Here is a 19500-nt window from a genome sequence, read left to right as displayed (position 1 = left end):
TAATCACGTCTATATCCCTAGCGGGGTAGACAAAGCTACCGGTCTTGAAAAGACTGATAGGCCACGTTCAGCTGTTTGTCTTAGTAATAGAATTGAAATTCATATAGTTTTTTCGCAGAATAGTACAAAGAAAGTCAAATTAATCAAACGAAGAATGTAAGTTAATTTAATTACACCTCAGATACTGATGACATTATTACACTCCATCGTTAACGAAGTTTTGCCAAACTTTGGTATTTTATAATTGAGAAATCAAGAGTACAGCCAGCAAGTTAGTTTGCGCACTAAATATTGTGATATATTGTCTGGGAACTTGTATTATAAATTTTCGCAGATAGTAGAAACATCTTTAAAACAAACATACATCTGAAACATTATTTATTTATTTATTTTGACTTCAAAATTAAGATTTTTGTGTGTCCAACGGTCGACTGGTAAATAATGTTTTTATAGTATTAAGTCCGCATATACGCTACACTCCTGTATTTTGCAAATTAATTTGAATGAAATAAATTAAAAAAAATATATTATAAGCGCATATTAAAAGGGTTATAAATATTAATTCGATGAATGATTTGAAAATGATATTTTATTAAAGTCAAAGTCATTGATTTGGTTTTCTTGGAATCTTGGCTTAACTGTAAAAAATAACCAAAATATAATCATTTTTTATCACAGCCACAAATGTTACGCATAAAATAAAAATATATAAGAGTAGAAAAAAGATTTTCAAAAATAAGTATTTAAATATTTATGTTAATAGGTCGTACGAGCAACCACACCCCGCGCCTCGAATCGGAAATATAACATTTTGTTGCATTCCTTAAGTCAAATTCAAAAACCGCTTTATACTCGTATTTTCCTTTGACATTTAGGACTTGCAATTTTCATCACTTCTTTGGCACTCGGATATTATGCATGGAGGTTTTACTTTGACCTTCTTTGAGGTAACTTCCTTTAGAGCTGACTTGGGTTTAACTTGCATTATAAAATATTTCGTTGACTTTGTAAAGTTTGTATGTTTATGAGTACAACGTTACTTACTGAAAGTGGACTGTATATGGTAGAGTGTTTGACTTTGTACTACATCCCTGAATCTAGAATGCGCATACGCACCCCTGAAATCCCGTTAATTTCCTTTCCCGTAGGAATTGCGGGATATTTTCTTTTTTAGCACTCAACACTTTATAAGAAACCTATATGCATTTACATTCAGAACCAGGCATAGGCTATTCGTTAATATATCGGTCAATCAATTAGTCAATTTCTTCTCTTATATAAAAAAAATGTGTGTTGCTTGAACGCATTAACATAAAAAATGTTAAGAACCTCCTGCTTTTTTGAGCTTGGTTGAAAATATCAGTCCATAATTCCTTGTGTAGCAAAGTTGGTTACAGGTTTTCAGGTAATTCGATCAAGCAATCAAAAACTTTTATGTCATTCCCGTTAACTTTTGTTTGTGACCCCTAACTCATAATACAAAGTTAGGTCATACTATAGTCGTTGAGTGCTTTCCATTTATTTTATTACTAGCTTTCCTCTGAGACTTCACTCGTATATTAATAATATGCAAAATATCAAGAAAATGTAAAAAATACTAACGTAAAGTACCCAATGTCCGACAGACCTCCAATGATCGACACATAAAAAGTAAAATAAAAAAAGGATATACTAATGTTGTGTATTTGAACGTAAACGAAGTATAGGTTTAGACAAGATTCATCCAGCTCTCATTGCAAGTGTCACTTTCTACATTCGGTTATTTTGATAAAAATGGTGGAGCTTTAAATATCGACCGGCAGAAGTTTTTAACGGAAAGCCAGTTTTATTAGTGAAATCACTAAGGAGGTGAGTAAGGTTTATTGCTCATAACTTTTTTCGGTTTAAAGCTACCATTTGAAAATTTTAGGCTGGGTGCACGATTAACGGACCGTTAAATATTGGGTGTCCATAAATAGAACATGTCGATTACTAGATCTCGATTATTGGAACATGTCGAAAACGGTTGTCGGTAAATGGATTTCTGCAGTCGAATATTAGGCCAAAAATACCATAAATCTATATTGGTATATCTTGTAAATTTTTATATCACATTCATTTCTATCTATTCATTTCTTATTAAAGTAGAAATGAATGTGATATAAAAATTTTACTCAAAACTTCAAAATATGATAAAATAATAAAAATAAAACAAATATTGTAAAAATACTAGAGTTCGTGCGTTAAAGTGTCGATGATTGGGGGTTTTACCGTACCCAGTTAGAATAGAAACACTTAATATCGTTCCCATGGATGTCGTAAAAGGCGACAAAGGGATAGGCTTGTAAACTTGTGATACTTCTTGAAGGCTAGCTAGCAACCTGTCACTATTTGAATCTTAATTCCTTTCAGTGTTTTAAAAAAAAAAGATAGTGTGTACCAGCTGCTTCTCTTGCCGTTGAGATTATAAAAGTCATATCATCATGAATAAGGTTTATAAACTTGGAATTACTTACTCGATGGGCTTACAGCCTGTGACCGGTTGAAACTCAATGCCATAACGCTAGTCATTGCCTTTTAATCTTTTCAAGACTGTTGGCTCTGTCTACCCCGTTATGGATAAAGACGTGATTATATGCATGAAGGAAGTATAGTTACCGGATTATATTACTGTACATATGTAATCTATACTCATTTTATATATTGAAATTCATGTTAGCACCTTTAAATGGAATTTTTTTGTCATATCCTAAAATTTAAGAGTACATCGTGTGTCATCAGGCTTCTATATACATACATACATACATAAAATCACGCCTCTTTCCCGGAGGGGTAGGCAGAGACTACATCTTTCCACTTGCCACGATCTCTGCATACTTCCTTCTATATAGAAACAAAAATTACGGAGAAAAACAAAAATTCTATGCAATGAAGATACTAAAACAAACACGATATTTGCATTATCAAAATTTTTGAATAGCGTTTCTGCGGTACCTTGGTTAATTGTGTAAAATTCGATCCGTTATTTACTAAAAACTTTTAATTGACAGCTTTGGAGCGCTCACAAAAAGATACTTCAAAGATACTACCTGATCACTTTCACAGTTGATATTCAAAATGTAACTTAAATAAGGAAGTCGTGATTCAATTGTCTTTTAGCAGCCATTAAAACTTCAAAAGTCCGTTAACCCCGGACACAGAGCTTTTTGGTAAAGTTTTCAAGTGGCAATAAAGAAACAAACAGTCAAGCGCATTAAATTAAATAGCAATTTATTCTCTTTTCGATTTCGATTTTTAATGCCGTTTGGTTTCTGTATTTTAGAATAGGACAACTCCATATTGTTACCGTGGATGTCGTAATAGGCAAATAAGGGCTAGGCTAATAAACTTGGGATTCTTCATTTAGGCGATGGGCTAGCAACCTGACACTATTTGAATCTCAATTTCATCTTAAAGCCGTACAACTGAACGTGGCCAATCAGTCTTTGCGAGAATGTTGACTCTGTCTACCCCGTAAGGGTTAAAGATATGACAGAAAAATCGCAGAAGTACTATATATCTCATTAGACTTCCGTAAACTCATTTAAATGCGATTTTTAAGTACCTGTCTCCTTCCTCCTGGCTTTAGTCCCGGTTGCATCCTCATCACTCAGGAGAGGAGCCCGTGGTTCGCTTTTGATTATTGATCCTGGATTGGGTGAGTCAGATTTTTACACGAAGCGACACCCATCTGATCTCCGCAACCTTTGCAGGTAAACCTGACCCTGATTCGGTCATAGTTACACATTCAGTTGCCATAATATGTATGTCACGATGTTTAAGTTGAAAGATCAGATATTTCTGGGAAAGTACTGGATTAAGCGAATGAAGTATGCAGTAATCGTGAAAAAATGTATTCTCTACCTACCCCTCCGGTAAAGAGGAGTAATTTTATGTATGTATGTATTTTACCGGTACTCTGTACATTACCGGTCTCTTTTTCTCTCCGCCTTATACTTACTTACTAGATCTGTCACTACCTGAATCTCATTTCTCCATCATTAAGCCATCGGTCAGCTTTCGCCGCTTCTCTGACTCTTCTCTTCTCAGGCTCTGTCTACCCTGTAAGATGTAGTCGTTGATATGTTGTACTACTATTGAGAAAGCCGGGATCTGCTTTCTGATGGTCGATTTAATAACATAACTATGTATATGTAGGTTAAGAATAGTGATTTATACGGGCTTTTGCAATTTGGTAGCGAAATTCTGAAAAGATACTGCTTATTTTGTAACTGTTAAACGCTGACTTGTTCGCTATAAATATAGAGATTTTTATGAATTTTAATGAGGAGCCGCCTATAAGGGCATTAAACTTTAGTTATCTAGTTACTAACTCGTTAACCGCGTTTCTAATAAGTTAATATTATCATATAATTCAACTTAGTTTGATTGCCCAAGCCCTTCCTAAACCTCAAAGATAACTACCAACCCTTTAAAGAGCCACTGAAAATTTTAATTACTACGTGGGCACTGTACCTCAGGGCAATTATATGGAACACGATAATATTACTTCGTTTTGATATTAAAACCAACAGAAATACATACATACATATAATCACGCCTCTTTCCCGGAGGGGTAGGCAGAGACTACATCTTTTCATTTGCCACGATATCTTCATGATTCTTTCGTTTCATCCACATTCATAACTCTCTTCATGCAAGCTCGGCGGTTTCGGGTACTCTTGACCTGAGTTACTTTGAACGTCCTCGATTTGAACAAGGGAAAATATCTGATTTGTAATCATAGAAAATTCTAAGTTTATGTGTTACTAGAGGCCGCCCGCGACTTCGTCCGCGTAGAATCAATCCCGAACTCCGAACCAGGAACTCCGGGATAAAAAGGAGCCAATATATTATTCTGGGTCTTCAGCTAGCTATATACCCAATTTCATCGTAATCGCTTCACTAGTTTTTGGGTGAAAGAGTAACAAACATCCATACTATTATACTCACAAACTTTCGCATTTATAATATTAGTAGGAAACTCGTAGGTATATAATAAGTTTGTTTATACTAAATCTATGACTGAAACGCAACTGAACCTGTTATGGTTCCGCTAATTTTTTTCCTATCTTAGCATCGATCTCTCACATAGGAACTAAAGTGAAAACCAACATTGCCGTTTCCAAAACAACAAGTTTTCAAGAGATATCAGAACCTCGCCGGCAAAAAATACAAGAACGATCGAAGTTCAGTTGCGCTGGCACAAGTTGTGAGCGGTAACTGGGGGTTATTTAACTTATGAAAAGACCTTCCAATTGGCTAAGTTAAGTTTTCCGTACCTACGCCAAATTTAGTAGAAGTTAAAACTGTATTTAAAAATGACCTTTTATCTTTTGCATTGCAATTACCGGCACTTAGAATAGGACCACTCCGTAGCTTTCCCGTGGATGTCGTAGAATCCTCCGTTCTTCAAGTTAACTCTTGCTACCCCTTTTCACCGTACAGGTTTTGCCTCCAATTCTTTCGCCGTTATGGCTGTTAGGCTCTGGAATTCACTTCCCGAGTCCATTAGGACAACCTCAAGTCGTTCTAGTCTCAAATCACGGGTATACGGGTTTCTCTTGAGTCGCGAGGGTATGTCATACCTATAAGCCTTTTTACTCATTTCGGTAATCGCTGCACCTATTTATTTATGTATATTGTAGTTTTTATGTATGTATATTATATAAATAAATAAAATTTGAGTGTATAAAGTCTATGATCGGTTTAATATGCGCGTTTTATTAAGAAAAAAATTATGTGCTATGATAGAAAAAAGTTCATTTGTCCAATTGCCATGCGTGTAGGTACTTTATGACTAAGAGTTTTACACGTGTTCCCGCACGAATTTGATATTCCAAATTCAAATCACTTAACTCCCTAGGGAGTTCCATACAACTTTACTACTCTCCTGATATTGAATAATTTATGTAATTTGGACATTGTCGATCAAACGGTGTGAAAATTATATTGCTACATTTCAAAGTGACGTCAACTCAGCGGAATAAACGTGTAAGGAAAATGTTTTATTAAGTACAGGCGAGGATAATAATATTAAACTTATAAAATTACAGATAAATATTAAAACTATCTCTCAACCCGGGTGGAAATCTTTTTGTTAAGTGAAACCTGATGTAATTCTATTACAGACTCTTAACGTACCAAGTCGACACTACACGAAGTCGCGGACCAACAGCAGTAAAGATTTATTGGCAATAATTAGCAAAAAAAAATTATTTTTGGAATATTATTACTGTTACAGGAATGAACTAACTGTTATAAATACAACTGTATTATATGTTGCCAACCGGGAACATATTTAAACTGCAAGTAGGTATTGTATCATGTAAGCGACGAAATAAATAAATAATGATCAAGTTTCTCTGCGCCGACTGTACCGGGTACAAATAGTTTGAGTAGTATTCATCCGTCCGTAATCTAAGTTGGAGACTTTCATAAAGTATCAACTCTTTTTCTCCGTTGCGCAATATTTCTACGTTTTCAACTTTGCAGTGAATTTATTCATTGAGTCTAGTTTCTTTGTACCCGTTTAGAGGTCCCGTGTTCCTTTTCGTGAGTAAGTTGGTCATGCAATAGCTAAGCGATTGTTGGCTAATTGTAGCTTCTAATGCATATTAAATTGATTTCTATGTTATTAATAAAATGAAGATGAGGGAAACGGTCTAGCGAAACGTATCTATTTGACTTAAAATTATACATTTGTAGAAGCTGACTGATTAATACACAAATAACCAATACAACCGGTTGTATAAGAATCTAATTATTTGGTTTAACGATTCCTTGGAGAATTTAAGGAGTTAAAGGAATTCGCTAAATAAGAACTCTGTGGAAGGAGATTTTGTCAAATTTAGTTTTGTGTTAAAGTAAGTTTTGAGTTACTGTTTAAACTGCTACAAATATTAATAAAAATGCAACTAAAATAAAGTACTCTCTTACATTTCAAAGTAGCTAATAACTAAAATTATTCTGAGTTTTTTATGTAAAATACTTCACTACTTGATTTTCTCTCATATTTTTTGTAAATTTCAAACTTAATTTTGCTATCAGAAAATATTTTTCAGCTGTGTCCCGACGCTGTTATGGGTAAAAGTTTATACTTCGTGTTTTCTAAGTGGTTTTAGGGCGTTGAACTCATTTTGCGTTTTAGACTCATAAATTGGCTTAACGGCTTAAAGGCGGGATGTTTACTTCTATTCAAACTTGAATCTTTGAGGATAACTGTCAATAATCAAGATTAGATCTTTGTAAATTAAACATAAATTTGTTTTAAGGCATCTGATGAGCTGAAAGGCAGTTGATTTTAAGTAATTTAAGTGTAAATTAGGTTTACAAAGCGCTCGTTTAATATAAAGTATACAAGTCAATAATGAAAAATTCTAAGTCTAAGTTTATTTATAATTCATATAGATTCCAAGACTTGAAAAGGACACTACAACTTGACTTACTTACTTAAGGTCCTATGTCCCCTAGCTGGGGCAGAGGGCATCCACAGTGCGTCGCCATCCCGCTCGGTCTTGAGCTTCGCGTTTTATTTCGCTCCAAGTCTTCCCTAGATTCTTCACCTCTGCGATGATTGTCCGCCGCCAGGTCTGTTTAGGGCGGCCACGTTTAAACGTAAACGTAAACGTGGCCACACTACAACGCTTAAGACTTATTTATTAGTGCAGTGTGACAAATGCGGATGATAATTTCGGCGCTTCAGTAAACTTACATTTATAACTAAGCTTATGTGAAGACGGTTACTGAAGTTTCCCAAAGTTTGACATATGAAATAATCTGAGTAACACACAGAAGACACTATTAAGATTTCGTAGGGAGTCAAGAAAGGTTGGGCTATTAGAGAGCAACGCGGGAGCAGCGTACTCCTCCCATGCTTCGGCGAGTGGTGATCAAATCGTCTTTGGTATAAAAGGTGCCGTGTGGTTTTCGGCACCAATAGAAAAAAGAATAGGACCACCCTATCTCTTTCCCACGGATGTCATAAAAGCCTATCGCTTATAAACTTGATATTCTTCTTTTAGGCGATTTGCTTGCAACCTGTCGCTATATGAATTTTAATTCTATGTTAAAGCCAAATACCTGATCGTGGCCTATCAGTCTTTTCAAGACTGTTGGCTCTGTCTACCCCGCAAGGGATATAGACGTGGTCATATGTATGTATAAAAGTTCCCCATCTAGAGGAGATGGGGCCACCTTTAATTAAAAATTTTAGTCAATATGTAAAAAAAGAGAAATATTATATTTCAATATCAGCCTCAGAAATATACTGAACTCTTGATTCGCATGTGTTCCTCTTTAATACAATCTCCATGGTAACAAAGCCTGTTGTTGCAGCGTTCCGTACGAAGAACTCCGTCAACGCTATCTCCAGTTCTCCGTGTACGACTTCGACCGGTTCAGCCGACACGACCTGATCGGCCACGTGGTGCTGAAGGGCCTCCTTGAGTCAGCAGACCTGGTGCAGGAGATAGAGTATACTATGAACATCTTAGCAGCGCCACAGGTAATAGTTCAGAAATGCACTTTGATATGAATATCTGTTTTGTAGGGGGTAACTATTACTGAAAAGAATATTTTATCAGTGGTGTACTACGGTTACCTCTATGGTACACTTACACTTGTGAATAAATCCTCTGATCAGCCACGTAGTGCATAAGGACCTCCTGGAGTCAGAAAACCTGATGCAATAGAAAGAGAATACTATGGACATCTTTACAGCGCCATAGTTAATTGTTCAATCATTTATGTACTTACTGCTTTTTTACCGCCTCTGTGCCGTGTGGCACCCGGCACCAATACAATAAAGAATAGGACCACTCCATCTCTTTCCCATGGATGTCGTAAAAGGCGACTAAGGGATAGGCTTACAAACTTGGGATTCTTTTTGAGGCGATGGGCTAGCAACCTGTCGCTAGTTGAATCTCAATTCTATCGTTAAGCCAAATAGCTGTACGTGGCCATTCAGTCTTTTCAAGACTGTTGGCTCTGTCCACCCCGCAAGGGATATAGACGTGACCATATGTATGTATGCTTTTTTACATCTATAAATGCTGCACTCCATCAAATTAAAATCAGCAATTTTTAAGAGCTATTTCGGTAGCGGTATGTGGTATCGAAGATTTTTTTAAATATATTCAACCAACATTCTGAAAGGGATGTTAACCCGTAAAAAGGAATGTTATTATGTTGATTTATAAAACAGAACTATCAATGCCAATCCCAAGGGTTTCATTTTACGAGAAATGACAAAGGTTTCTTCAGAAATGCGAACCCGAAGGTCTAAGGTCCTTCGTCTATGAAAAAAAAAGAAAGTAATATTGAGAGTTGGTGATTAATGATCGTGTTTCAATGCTTTCAATAACGTTGACAATTTTCAATGCTGTTTCTGTACCTAATAAGAAGTTTGAAAAGGTTGTAGGAAGAAAGAAAGTAATAAATTTCAACATTCTTAGCTGATATTTACGTCATTTTAACTACACTATCACGTCTTTAACCGTTACGAGGTAGGCATAGCCGATAGTTATGAGACTAAGGCGACGTTTGAAGGATAAATGATTGAATTAAGGTTGAAGAATACTGTCAGGTTGTTAGCCCGTCGCCTTAAGTAATCGCGGAATTGAGATTAACACATAGCTTCAGTTTGCTAACCCATCACCTAAAAGAAGAATCCCAAGTTTAATAATTCCTCTTTTAAATCTGACCAGAAAGAGCAACTGCACACGCACTACATCTTTTGCTTCCAGACCAGCGTTATGCTTTAAGCTAATTAGATTTATTGCTTACAGTTCATAAAAACTCAGTCAGATTTTTCAGATTTTAGTGAAACAATTACTTTTAAAATATTCCCTGTTACCAATAGTGGGAATACAGGGACAATAGATATCCACTTTCAACGATCTCTCTCGCTTTTACTACATTGTACATTCCCTTCAAACGAACTCGACGATTTTGCATTTATAATTATTTCATTTTATTAAAATAATTTTGGTTTGTCGACAGGAAAAGAAAGATTTAGGAGAACTGATGCTCTCACTATGCTATTTGCCCACGGCTGGGCGACTCACGGTCACCGTTATCAAAGGAAGAAATCTTAAAGCGATGGACATCAATGGATCTTCAGGTAAAGCCCAATTTAGTTCATTACGATAGTAGCGACCCGCCTTAGCTTCGTACAGATAGCATTTTTTGACACAAACCTTCCTCTGAAAATCCTATATATTTATCACATTTTAAACAAAAAAAAAATTAAAATGGCGGCCGACCGATGAGAGGTTAAGGTTAACCATTATACATATAGTTGAAGTTCCGTTAACCTTGCATTTCTTAACTTTTTGTTATGCATTACGTTAAAAGTTCACTTTGTTATTAAAATTAATATTATTTTCTGTTGTGGTCTTATCGTTCCAGACCACCTGTCTCGTCTGTCTGTCTGCGGGTAGACGGAGATTAGTCTGAAGGATTTAATTAATGGTTGGCTTTATTACAAAAGCGATATATTAACTGTTTGCTATTTTAATCGCTAATTTTAAATACTCTCAAGGATTTTGACAGTTATCATGACTCTTGTTGGAATAAGAATAAAATTGTTGTAATGGCGGTGAATCTAATATATTAATATAACTCGAACAATCTATTTATTTCGCCACAACAATGCTTTATTTTTATCGTCTCATCCCGCCGTAACTTCGCTACGTGCTGCTCAAACTTGTGTAATCTTCTGAACTTTGATCCATGGTCCGTGCAAGCTCAGTATAAAATATTAAGAATGTATGAAAATACGTCGTGTGGATACACGCATATAGGTACAGTCAATGTGTTACCCTTGATCCTTTATGGGGTAGATTTGCCTGAAAAGGTAACGGAAGGTCAGACGGGAGTCGCTTCGTGTAGAAACCTGATTTATATAATCGAGGTCTTGGTCAAAAGGTGCACCCAGGGTTCTCTCAAGAGAGGTCTCGTCGCCAGGAGGAAGAAGATAAATAATGTTATGTTAACTACGTATTGAAGTGCATCTTCGTTTTAAATTTTATTATTATCAATTGTAATACATTCACAGTATAGAATTAACTTAATCATAGCCTGAGTAAAAACATACTTAAAAATAACCCATCTGAAACTAAAGTACCAAGAATATATTTTAGCTGGCATGCATGCAGACCTCTCCAGAATTTATTGTATATTTATTTTTCATCATTACTGAATTTTAATTTAAAGTTAGGATGACATTTGTGCACAAAAAAATATTAAAGTGATACCCGATAGACGTTTAGTCATCTCTATATCATTTTGCATTACCTTCAGCAAAAATAAAATCTGGGGTTGTTTAATAAATAAAAGGTATTAGTTATAGTATAGTATAGTATAGGTTATAGTATTAGTCAAACAAGTTAATAAACCACAAAAAATAAATTGTTTAAAAAAAATTTAGAAAATAGACTTACATTCTAGTAAGACTGTACTATGCTATTGCTGTCATCTCAAACGTTTCGGGATGAAAAATGTCGGAACACCTATTGTTACCAACGTATTGTAAAGTTCAAGGGATTCTACTCTGTAACCCTTTGTGAAAGGGTAGTCTATTGTTTCCACCTGAAAGCAATAAAGATGCAAGATAAGTGGCTTCTTGGAAGCATGAGGTTTTTGATTTGAGTGACATTTGTAAGATCTATAATATCCTATGCTATTCATGTTAAAATTGCAACGCACTTAAAGCGTTCATTTGCGCACTAATATTTTATAAGAACTAATTGTACATCAAATTTAGCAATAAAGATTATGATTTATGAATAAAATATATTATAAAATTGTAACTAATCAATGCATTATATTTCAATGCAATGCGGTTTCTCAGATGTATTTGACGTGACTTAAAAACAGGTTTACTACAATTTCTCCCTCATCCCTCTAAGGATGCAATCAAAGGGTGTTAGCTTTTGTTATTAAGATTATCAGTGAACTATGACAAATTTCGTTTTACAGCGGACAAAGTCGCGGACGTCAGCTGGTACGATAATATGACAAAAAGTCGTACAGTGAATATAATAAAGAGGGACGAGATGATATATTATTATTTAGTATGACATGTAATTTTGTCTGCTTACAAAGAAGTCAAACAAATTGATTTTCCAGACGAAATCAAACACTTTTACCCTCGACAGCCTTCTGAATGACTGAACTGATTTTTATTACGAGACTACAAATAACATGTCTTTTAAACATGAACCTTTAAAGCCTTTGTAACTGAGGCGTATTACTTATCATGCTATTGCTACCCTCTGCATATGACACATAAAATTAAAATATAACTGAATATCATATCTGCAGTAAAGAGCTTCGATTCGACGAAAAAAAGTGATTTAAAAAAGTCAAAAGATTTCTCTTTATGTTTGCAAAGAATTAAATACAAATACTACTTTACTACTTATGGTATATATATACTAATTTGACACAAACGAAATCTCCAGAAGTGACACATTTTTTCTCAATATGCAAAAAGAAACATTCAGTTGTTTTAAAAAAAAACAACAATACTTTCCGTTTAAACTATCTTCTTTCTTCACAGATCCTTACGTGAAAGTCTGTCTCATCTGCCAAGGGAAGAGAATCAAGAAGAAGAAGACTACGGTTAAGAAGAATACCTTGTGCCCTGTCTACAATGAGGCGTTGGTATTTGACCTGCCCGCTGACAACGTGTTTGACGTCACGCTTCTGGTCAAGGTCATAGATTATGACATGTAAGTAATTAGAATCGTTTACTTATTACACATGTCGCTGGTCGATCGATGTCCCAATGTGGGTGGGTGTTTCGTGAAACTGGCACTTCGTGATTTGGCCCACTATATTAAAAATGTTTAGGGATTTTAACTATTCCGTTTAAAAAACCTGGAGACCATACACAGACAATATACTTTAGTATGGATGGAAATCCATAAATTAGGAACGCACGACTAACATTTTAAATAAGTATAGTTAATGATCCGCCTTCAAACATAGGCTTCTTTTTTCTGAAAAATTCTACGAAAACGTAAACATTACACATTTCAGTTTGCTATGCATAGATGGGGCAAAATCTAGCTTACAACAAAATTCCGACCGCATTTTGTTGAAAGCTATTAGCAAAGGAAAAATGAGCGAATTAACTGGACTGTAAGTAAAACTTGCATACAAATGTTAGTATAATATTTGCATATCATTATCACAAGGAAACTGGTTCATAACAAGATGTTCCCTCCATAATGTGTACAGTCCCCCGCCAGAAAGTTGTGAGAATATCGAGTTTTATTATTAGAGACCTTTTTAATTACTTGACTAAAACATCAGTGATAATAATATGTTTTTTTTATAATTATTAAAGTCATCGAAAAATATTAAAAGAAGAATCTCAAGTTTATAAGCATATCCCTTAGTCGCCTTTTACGACATCCATGGAAATGAGACAGAATGGTTTTATTTTTTTGTTATTGATGCCAGGAACCACACGGCACAGTAGATAATCCGTGAAAAGTTAACAAAAAAATAAACTTACTTTCGCATTTATACTTAATACTAATTTGGGATTGGGTAGACAGAGCCAATAGCGACAAGACACGAAAAACAGCACTCTGTGTCATAGTCCTTTATATTTCTATTCGAGTGTACAGTCTAGCGCTATAGAGGGGCAATGGAATGTTCGAGATGTTATGAAAACATATCTCAACTACCCGGCAACATAAAAGTTGTAGCAATATTTCGCAGTCGAATAACTATGCTAACTCGAAGTTCCCAGAGTAACATTCATTCTCAAAGATAAATACATATGTACATATAGTCACATCTATATCACTTGCGGGGTAGACAGAGCAAGAATGTGACGGTTCTGTTCAGCAGAATTTTTTGCCTCGATTATAAAATTAAGTAAGAACAAAAAACTACTACATTACAAATCTTTTTGTCAGAACGAATTCTATTGGTAAGCTAGTTCTTAATAAGACTGAAAGGCCACATTCAGCTGTTTGGCCTAATGATGGAATTTAGATTCAAATAGTAACAGGATACTAGCCCGCCTAAAAGAAGAATCACAATTGTATCATAACTTTTCCTTTTATTGACGTTTTTAATCTGCATGAGAAGAGAAGCAGTTGGCGCACACTTCTTTTTCTTTGCCTCCAGAACAGTATGAAAGCTGTTTTGATCCGCGAAAAAGGTAATCGGAACAAATGCGAATCCAATAGCGTCTAAGCGTGAACAAGCTGATCAATTAAATCAGTGATTCCCAAAGTGGTCCTTATCGACCCCTAGGGGTCTATGACAAATTGCAAGGGTTCTACGTCAGCGAAATGAAATTCGGGGGTCCATGAAATGAAAATGAGGGTCCACGATAGTAGATCTCAACACATACAGTGAAAGTACCTATTTACTTACATCATACTATCTTATAATATCAAAACATACATTCAGTCAGAAAAGTATCGGGAATGGATTATTTATTTATGGTTCCAAATTCAAATTTTTGTTTTTTTTGTTGTTGTTAGATTGGCACAACTGTTTTCCATTTTGGCGCGGAGTTTGAGTTGCATCTGTTGTTTACATTAAATACAGTGCTATTTTTAGTTATATCATATCTAGTGTGTATTGCTAATTTCATAATGGATAAAAACATCGAACAAAGAGTTTGTCTTAAATTTTGCATTGCCAATGGAATATCGTGTTCGGAGTCACTGAAAATGTTACAGAAGGCTTACGGTGAATCGACTTTATCAAAAACTCGTGCTTATGAGTGGTACAAAGCGTTCAAAAGCGGTCGAGATGTGATGGAAGATTTGCCTCGCTCTGGTAGGCCATCAACGTCTGCAACTGAAGTTAACATCGCAAAAGTGAAGGAAATAGTGACTGAAAATCCTCATTCAACTTTGAGAGAGATAGCCACCGAATTTTCTGTATCTCACGAGTCGATCCGTACCATTTTAACTAATAATTTGGGTATGAAACATGTTGCCGCTCGGCTAGTCACAAAAGACCTGAATTTTTTTCAAAAACTCAATCGCATGAGAGTCGCTGAGGACATGCTAGAACGAGTCAATTCCGACCCAACATTCATGAAACGCATTGTTACTGGTGACGAGACGTGGGTTTACGAGTTTGACATGCAAACTAGTCAACAAGCTTCGGAGTGGCGCCTTCCAACTGAACCGAAACCGAAAAAACCACGCTAAAGTCGTTCAAAAGTCAAAGTCATGTTGACTGTTTTCTTTGACTATCGCGGTGTTGTGCACTCGGAATTCTTGCCGGAAGGTCAAACGGTAAATAAGGAATATTATTTGAGTGTTATGCGGCGTTTAAGAGAGCAAATCCGACGAAAAAGGCCAGATTTGTGGAAAGAAATTTCTTGGATTTTGCACCATGATAATGCACCTTCGCACAAGGCCATCATTGTGAACGAATTTTTAACCAAACACTCAACAAATACCATCGAGCAACCACCATATTCACCAGATATGGCTCCAGCCGACTTTTTTCTTTTTCCTAAACTCAAATTACCACTTCGTGGCACCCGTTTTCAATCGGTAGAAGACATAAAAGAGAATTCGCGGCGAGAACTGACCTCAATTCCGGAAACAGCGTTTAAAAAATGTTTTGATGATTGGATTATTCGTTGGCGTAAGTGTATCGTTTCTAAAGGAGCATATTTTGAAGGTGATAAAATAAATTTGGATGAATAACAAACAGTTTGTGTATTATTGATCTTTTCCTGCTACTTTCTTGACAGAGTAGTACATTATTTATAAAAGTAGGTATCTATGAAGTTAAAAATTTAATATATATGATTATAACATTGTGTAAGTTGTAGGATACAGGAAATCAATATCACGTAAGTAGGGGATCTACCCAACACGGAAAAACATGGCAAGGGGTCTACGATACAAAAAAGTTTGGGGAACTCTGAATTAAATCAATCAAATCAGTCATATTAGAAACTGAATATTTTAACTTCACACTTAACACTTATACCAATTTATTTTTTTAAATCTTACAAATTATTTATCTTATTCTTTTAACGTTCAAATTCCAACAAAATGACCCAGTTCTACTCAAACTTACTTATCAAATCCACAGAGCTATAAATCATCCAGAGCGCGCGTTTAATCTCAGCTATCCCGTCGCTAAAAACGATTAATTAATCTAAGTTAACACTTGCACCCATTGCTTTGACGTATATTCATTTATAATACAAGCGGGGCGTGAAACTGAGCAATGATTACATTTCTCAAATAGTCTTTGAGAAACATGATTAACATTGCTCTATTCGTTTCTGTTGATTTCAATGAATTATACGTGTGAGTAAATTTTTATTTAGAACCATGAATTCTTTAATCGATATTCGCATGCTCCTATATCTTACTTCAAAGGGATTCTTCGATCTCTCTTAAGGCAATGAGCTATCAATGAGTTACATTCTCTGAATCTCAATTCGATAATCGGCTCTGTCTACCCTGTTTCACGTCTTTATAACATATAAAACAGACCTTGATCACATCGGGTACATGTATTCTGTCAAAAGGTCGGTACAAGAGAACATTCAATAAGCTTGCATGAATTACATCATATAATGTAGGTGTAGTACCAATCTGACTCTATATAGGGTCACATTTATATACATTGTATATGAACAACTCCACCTTAAACAACTTCAAGAGCCAATGACCGTTAAACATTTGTTTGTTCACCAGGATAAGTCCCAACGAGCTGATAGGCTGCACAGCGATCGGCTCCAGCCTGATCGGCATCGGCCGCGACCACTGGCTGGAGATGCTGGACAATCCGCGGAAACCCGTCGCCCAGTGGTACCCCCTGAACAAGAGCCCACCAGCGAATGTCGTACTGCCGGCCAATGATCACCAGAATGGAACCCTGAGCTGCTTAAATGGAAGGTGAGCCCAGTATAGAACCACTTCATCTTTCTTGAGTTTCGGTAGTTTTTGAGGTAACGTGGATGTTCCTCCATGTAATTACCTGAATTTTTGACCGTGGTCAAATCGAGACAATCCGACTTGAGGCAGGAGTTACATTGCTGACTCTGAACAAGTTGCCCCGGTTCTATGTGAATCTGATTATTGGCCTGTGTCTTAATAGTTTATCTACAAATTATATTTTACAACATACAACGAAGTCAATCAAATAATACATGTCTTGTCTTGTTTCAGATGAAGAGACTAATATTATACGAACAAGATTGACAATCTATTTACTGGATGGCTTGGCGTGGCCTCAGATAGTGACGGCCGTACTCTCTCGATGCCAAATATTTAGCCGTGATTAGAGATTAATTATTGGTTGTATGTCCATTTACTGTAGCAAGTCGGAATCTATGTAAGTGATATTGAAGTAGACTTAGAGAATAGATATATGTTCAAGTAGATGATGAATTTATCCCGTAAATATTCGTTTGAAGTTAGTCGAATGGTATCATTTAGTAGCAGTAGTAATTGAAAATGTACCCCAAAAAATATGTTACGTCAAATTGTTTCATCAAACCCATTGACTGTCTCCTTGCTTACCTTAACATCTTAACCTGCTTTAGTTAAATTTTATATGATAAAATAGATCTTACTACCTAATATACACTGTTACTTCTATACATTTTATATTTATATACTTATATATCTAAATACGCACATCTCAAATTCAAGACTTGATCGTGTCATGTACATACATTGTAATTGTAATTATCATAAATGTTGTATACTTGTTGTCGTTTATAATATAATAAATATATGAGCTGCTACTATCTAATTTCAAGGTAAAAGCATCATATCAATGATAAGTGTTTTTATGATTGCGATACTAAAACTAAATCATTAAAAATATCAAATTGTTTGTAAAAATAAAATGGTGAATGTATCGGACATTCTTTTAGTGTTGGACAATAATATAGACGGGTTTCGAGAATGAAAAATATATGATTTATACTTAATGCACAATATAAAAACTTGTTATGTATGTTACAATCTTTGTAATATGAAAATGAAGCTTTAAATCGTGTTAAAATTATAAATATTAAAAATTGTATTTATCGGAGTATACTCAGATTATGATCTAACATTGTTAAACTGTCACATGTATAAGAACAGGCATTTCAATTTGATTGAGATGCATTTTGAAAATATTATTGTTTCATTGAACTTTATTGTATCAGTAACCGCAGTTTTTAATATATACATATGATAATACTTACATTTATTTAGCAGCTTTAGCCAATTTAATTTCGGAATATCATAATAAACAAACCGGTTTATATTTGTTCTTTTTGTAATTATCAACAATAATTTCCTACCGAAGTCTTACATTCCGAGATATGTCTTTTTGTTATAATTATAAAATTAATTTGTCATAGGTTCTTGTGGAAGACAATTTAAAGCAGCCTTTAAACGGGCGGAATTATTCGGTACGCTGAATACTTCAAATTTGCTTTTTAAATTGCAACAAAGACTTTATAAACTTATCAAATCATGCAAAGTACCAATTACTCCTATCATATGCTAATTATGATAATAATGACACACTATGATATAAGAAAGAGAGAGATAGATCTGCTTTCAAAAAAGGAGATAAAAAGTAAGTAGTAAAGAACACAGCTGAACGTGACCTTTCAGTCTTTTTAAGACTGGTGGCTCTGTCAACCCTGCAAGAGATGAAACGTGATTATATGTATGTATGAAGTCTCTAGTTAATAACACTTAAATATATTAGTATTATGTCATAATTGAATCAAATTATGAGGGTCTTCGTTATGGTAATGATTTCTGAAGGAAATCCTCTATTTAAATACAGCAAAGGGTAGAGTTTGTAAACAGATTTAACATTTAGAGATGTTGGCACAGAAAAGGTCGCGTGAAACGCAAATTTGTTTCAAGTCTCTGTAAATTTCTTCTTTGTAAACTTTTAAACTGTTTCCCAATGGATGTTATATCAATTAATCGAATATTATTTTTTTTGTTTCACTATTAGTTTGCTTTGTCCAAATTACTTAATGTTTAAATATAATTTTGTTTTCATTACTTATCGATATAACTCACGAGATGACATTTTTGACTAAAACGACTAAAACTATATTTCAAACGTGGTTGCCAAATCATAATAATGTTAATTAATACGGTCATATCTGTTAACTAGAAGTTTCATTTTAAATTAACATCTACGGTGAATGTAAATTGTTTTATAGATATACTTGTTCAACTATGAAATTGAAGATTTTTATAAACAAAAGAATTTAACATAAAAAAGTCACTTGTAATGCCAAATAGACTTTAAGCACAATATTAATATTCATGCATTTGTCAAACATATCGACAATGATTCATCTAAAATTGATTGGTTTTAAAACCTGAATTGTAATGATTTAAGATTTAAAATAACTGCTTCGTAGTAGCTAAGGAAAAGTTTCAGTAAGTTTCTTTATTTGTCAATATTATCAGTTATTGACGTCAAGTACGAGTAACCATA

At 34.8% G+C, this 19500-nt stretch overlaps 1 protein-coding gene across 2 annotated transcripts in view; it reads left to right on the top strand.

The window, feature by feature from the left end:
- Positions 1-18182, top strand: part of LOC106135562 (synaptotagmin-10) — an 88973-nt gene extending 70791 nt beyond the window's left edge. The window contains exons 7-11 of one of the 2 annotated variants that reach the window (XM_060950298.1): positions 8356-8524; positions 10021-10141; positions 12584-12755; positions 16728-16928; positions 17202-18182. In XM_060950298.1, the coding sequence (XP_060806281.1) occupies positions 8356-8524; positions 10021-10141; positions 12584-12755; positions 16728-16928; positions 17202-17205 (667 nt within the window). In that variant the 3' untranslated portion in view covers positions 17206-18182. Of the gene's footprint in view, positions 1-8355; positions 8525-10020; positions 10142-12583; positions 12756-16727; positions 16933-17201 lie in introns of those variants that run through there. The other variant, XM_013335910.2, reaches the window with a different exon arrangement.
- The last annotated feature ends 1318 nt before the right edge of the window (positions 18183-19500 follow it).

This window comes from Amyelois transitella, chromosome 21, assembly GCF_032362555.1.
Source record: "Amyelois transitella isolate CPQ chromosome 21, ilAmyTran1.1, whole genome shotgun sequence".
Lineage (NCBI taxonomy): Eukaryota > Metazoa > Arthropoda > Insecta > Lepidoptera > Pyralidae > Amyelois > Amyelois transitella.
Note: the sequence above shows the minus strand (reverse complement) of the source record. Positions and strands in the feature narration are given on the sequence as shown.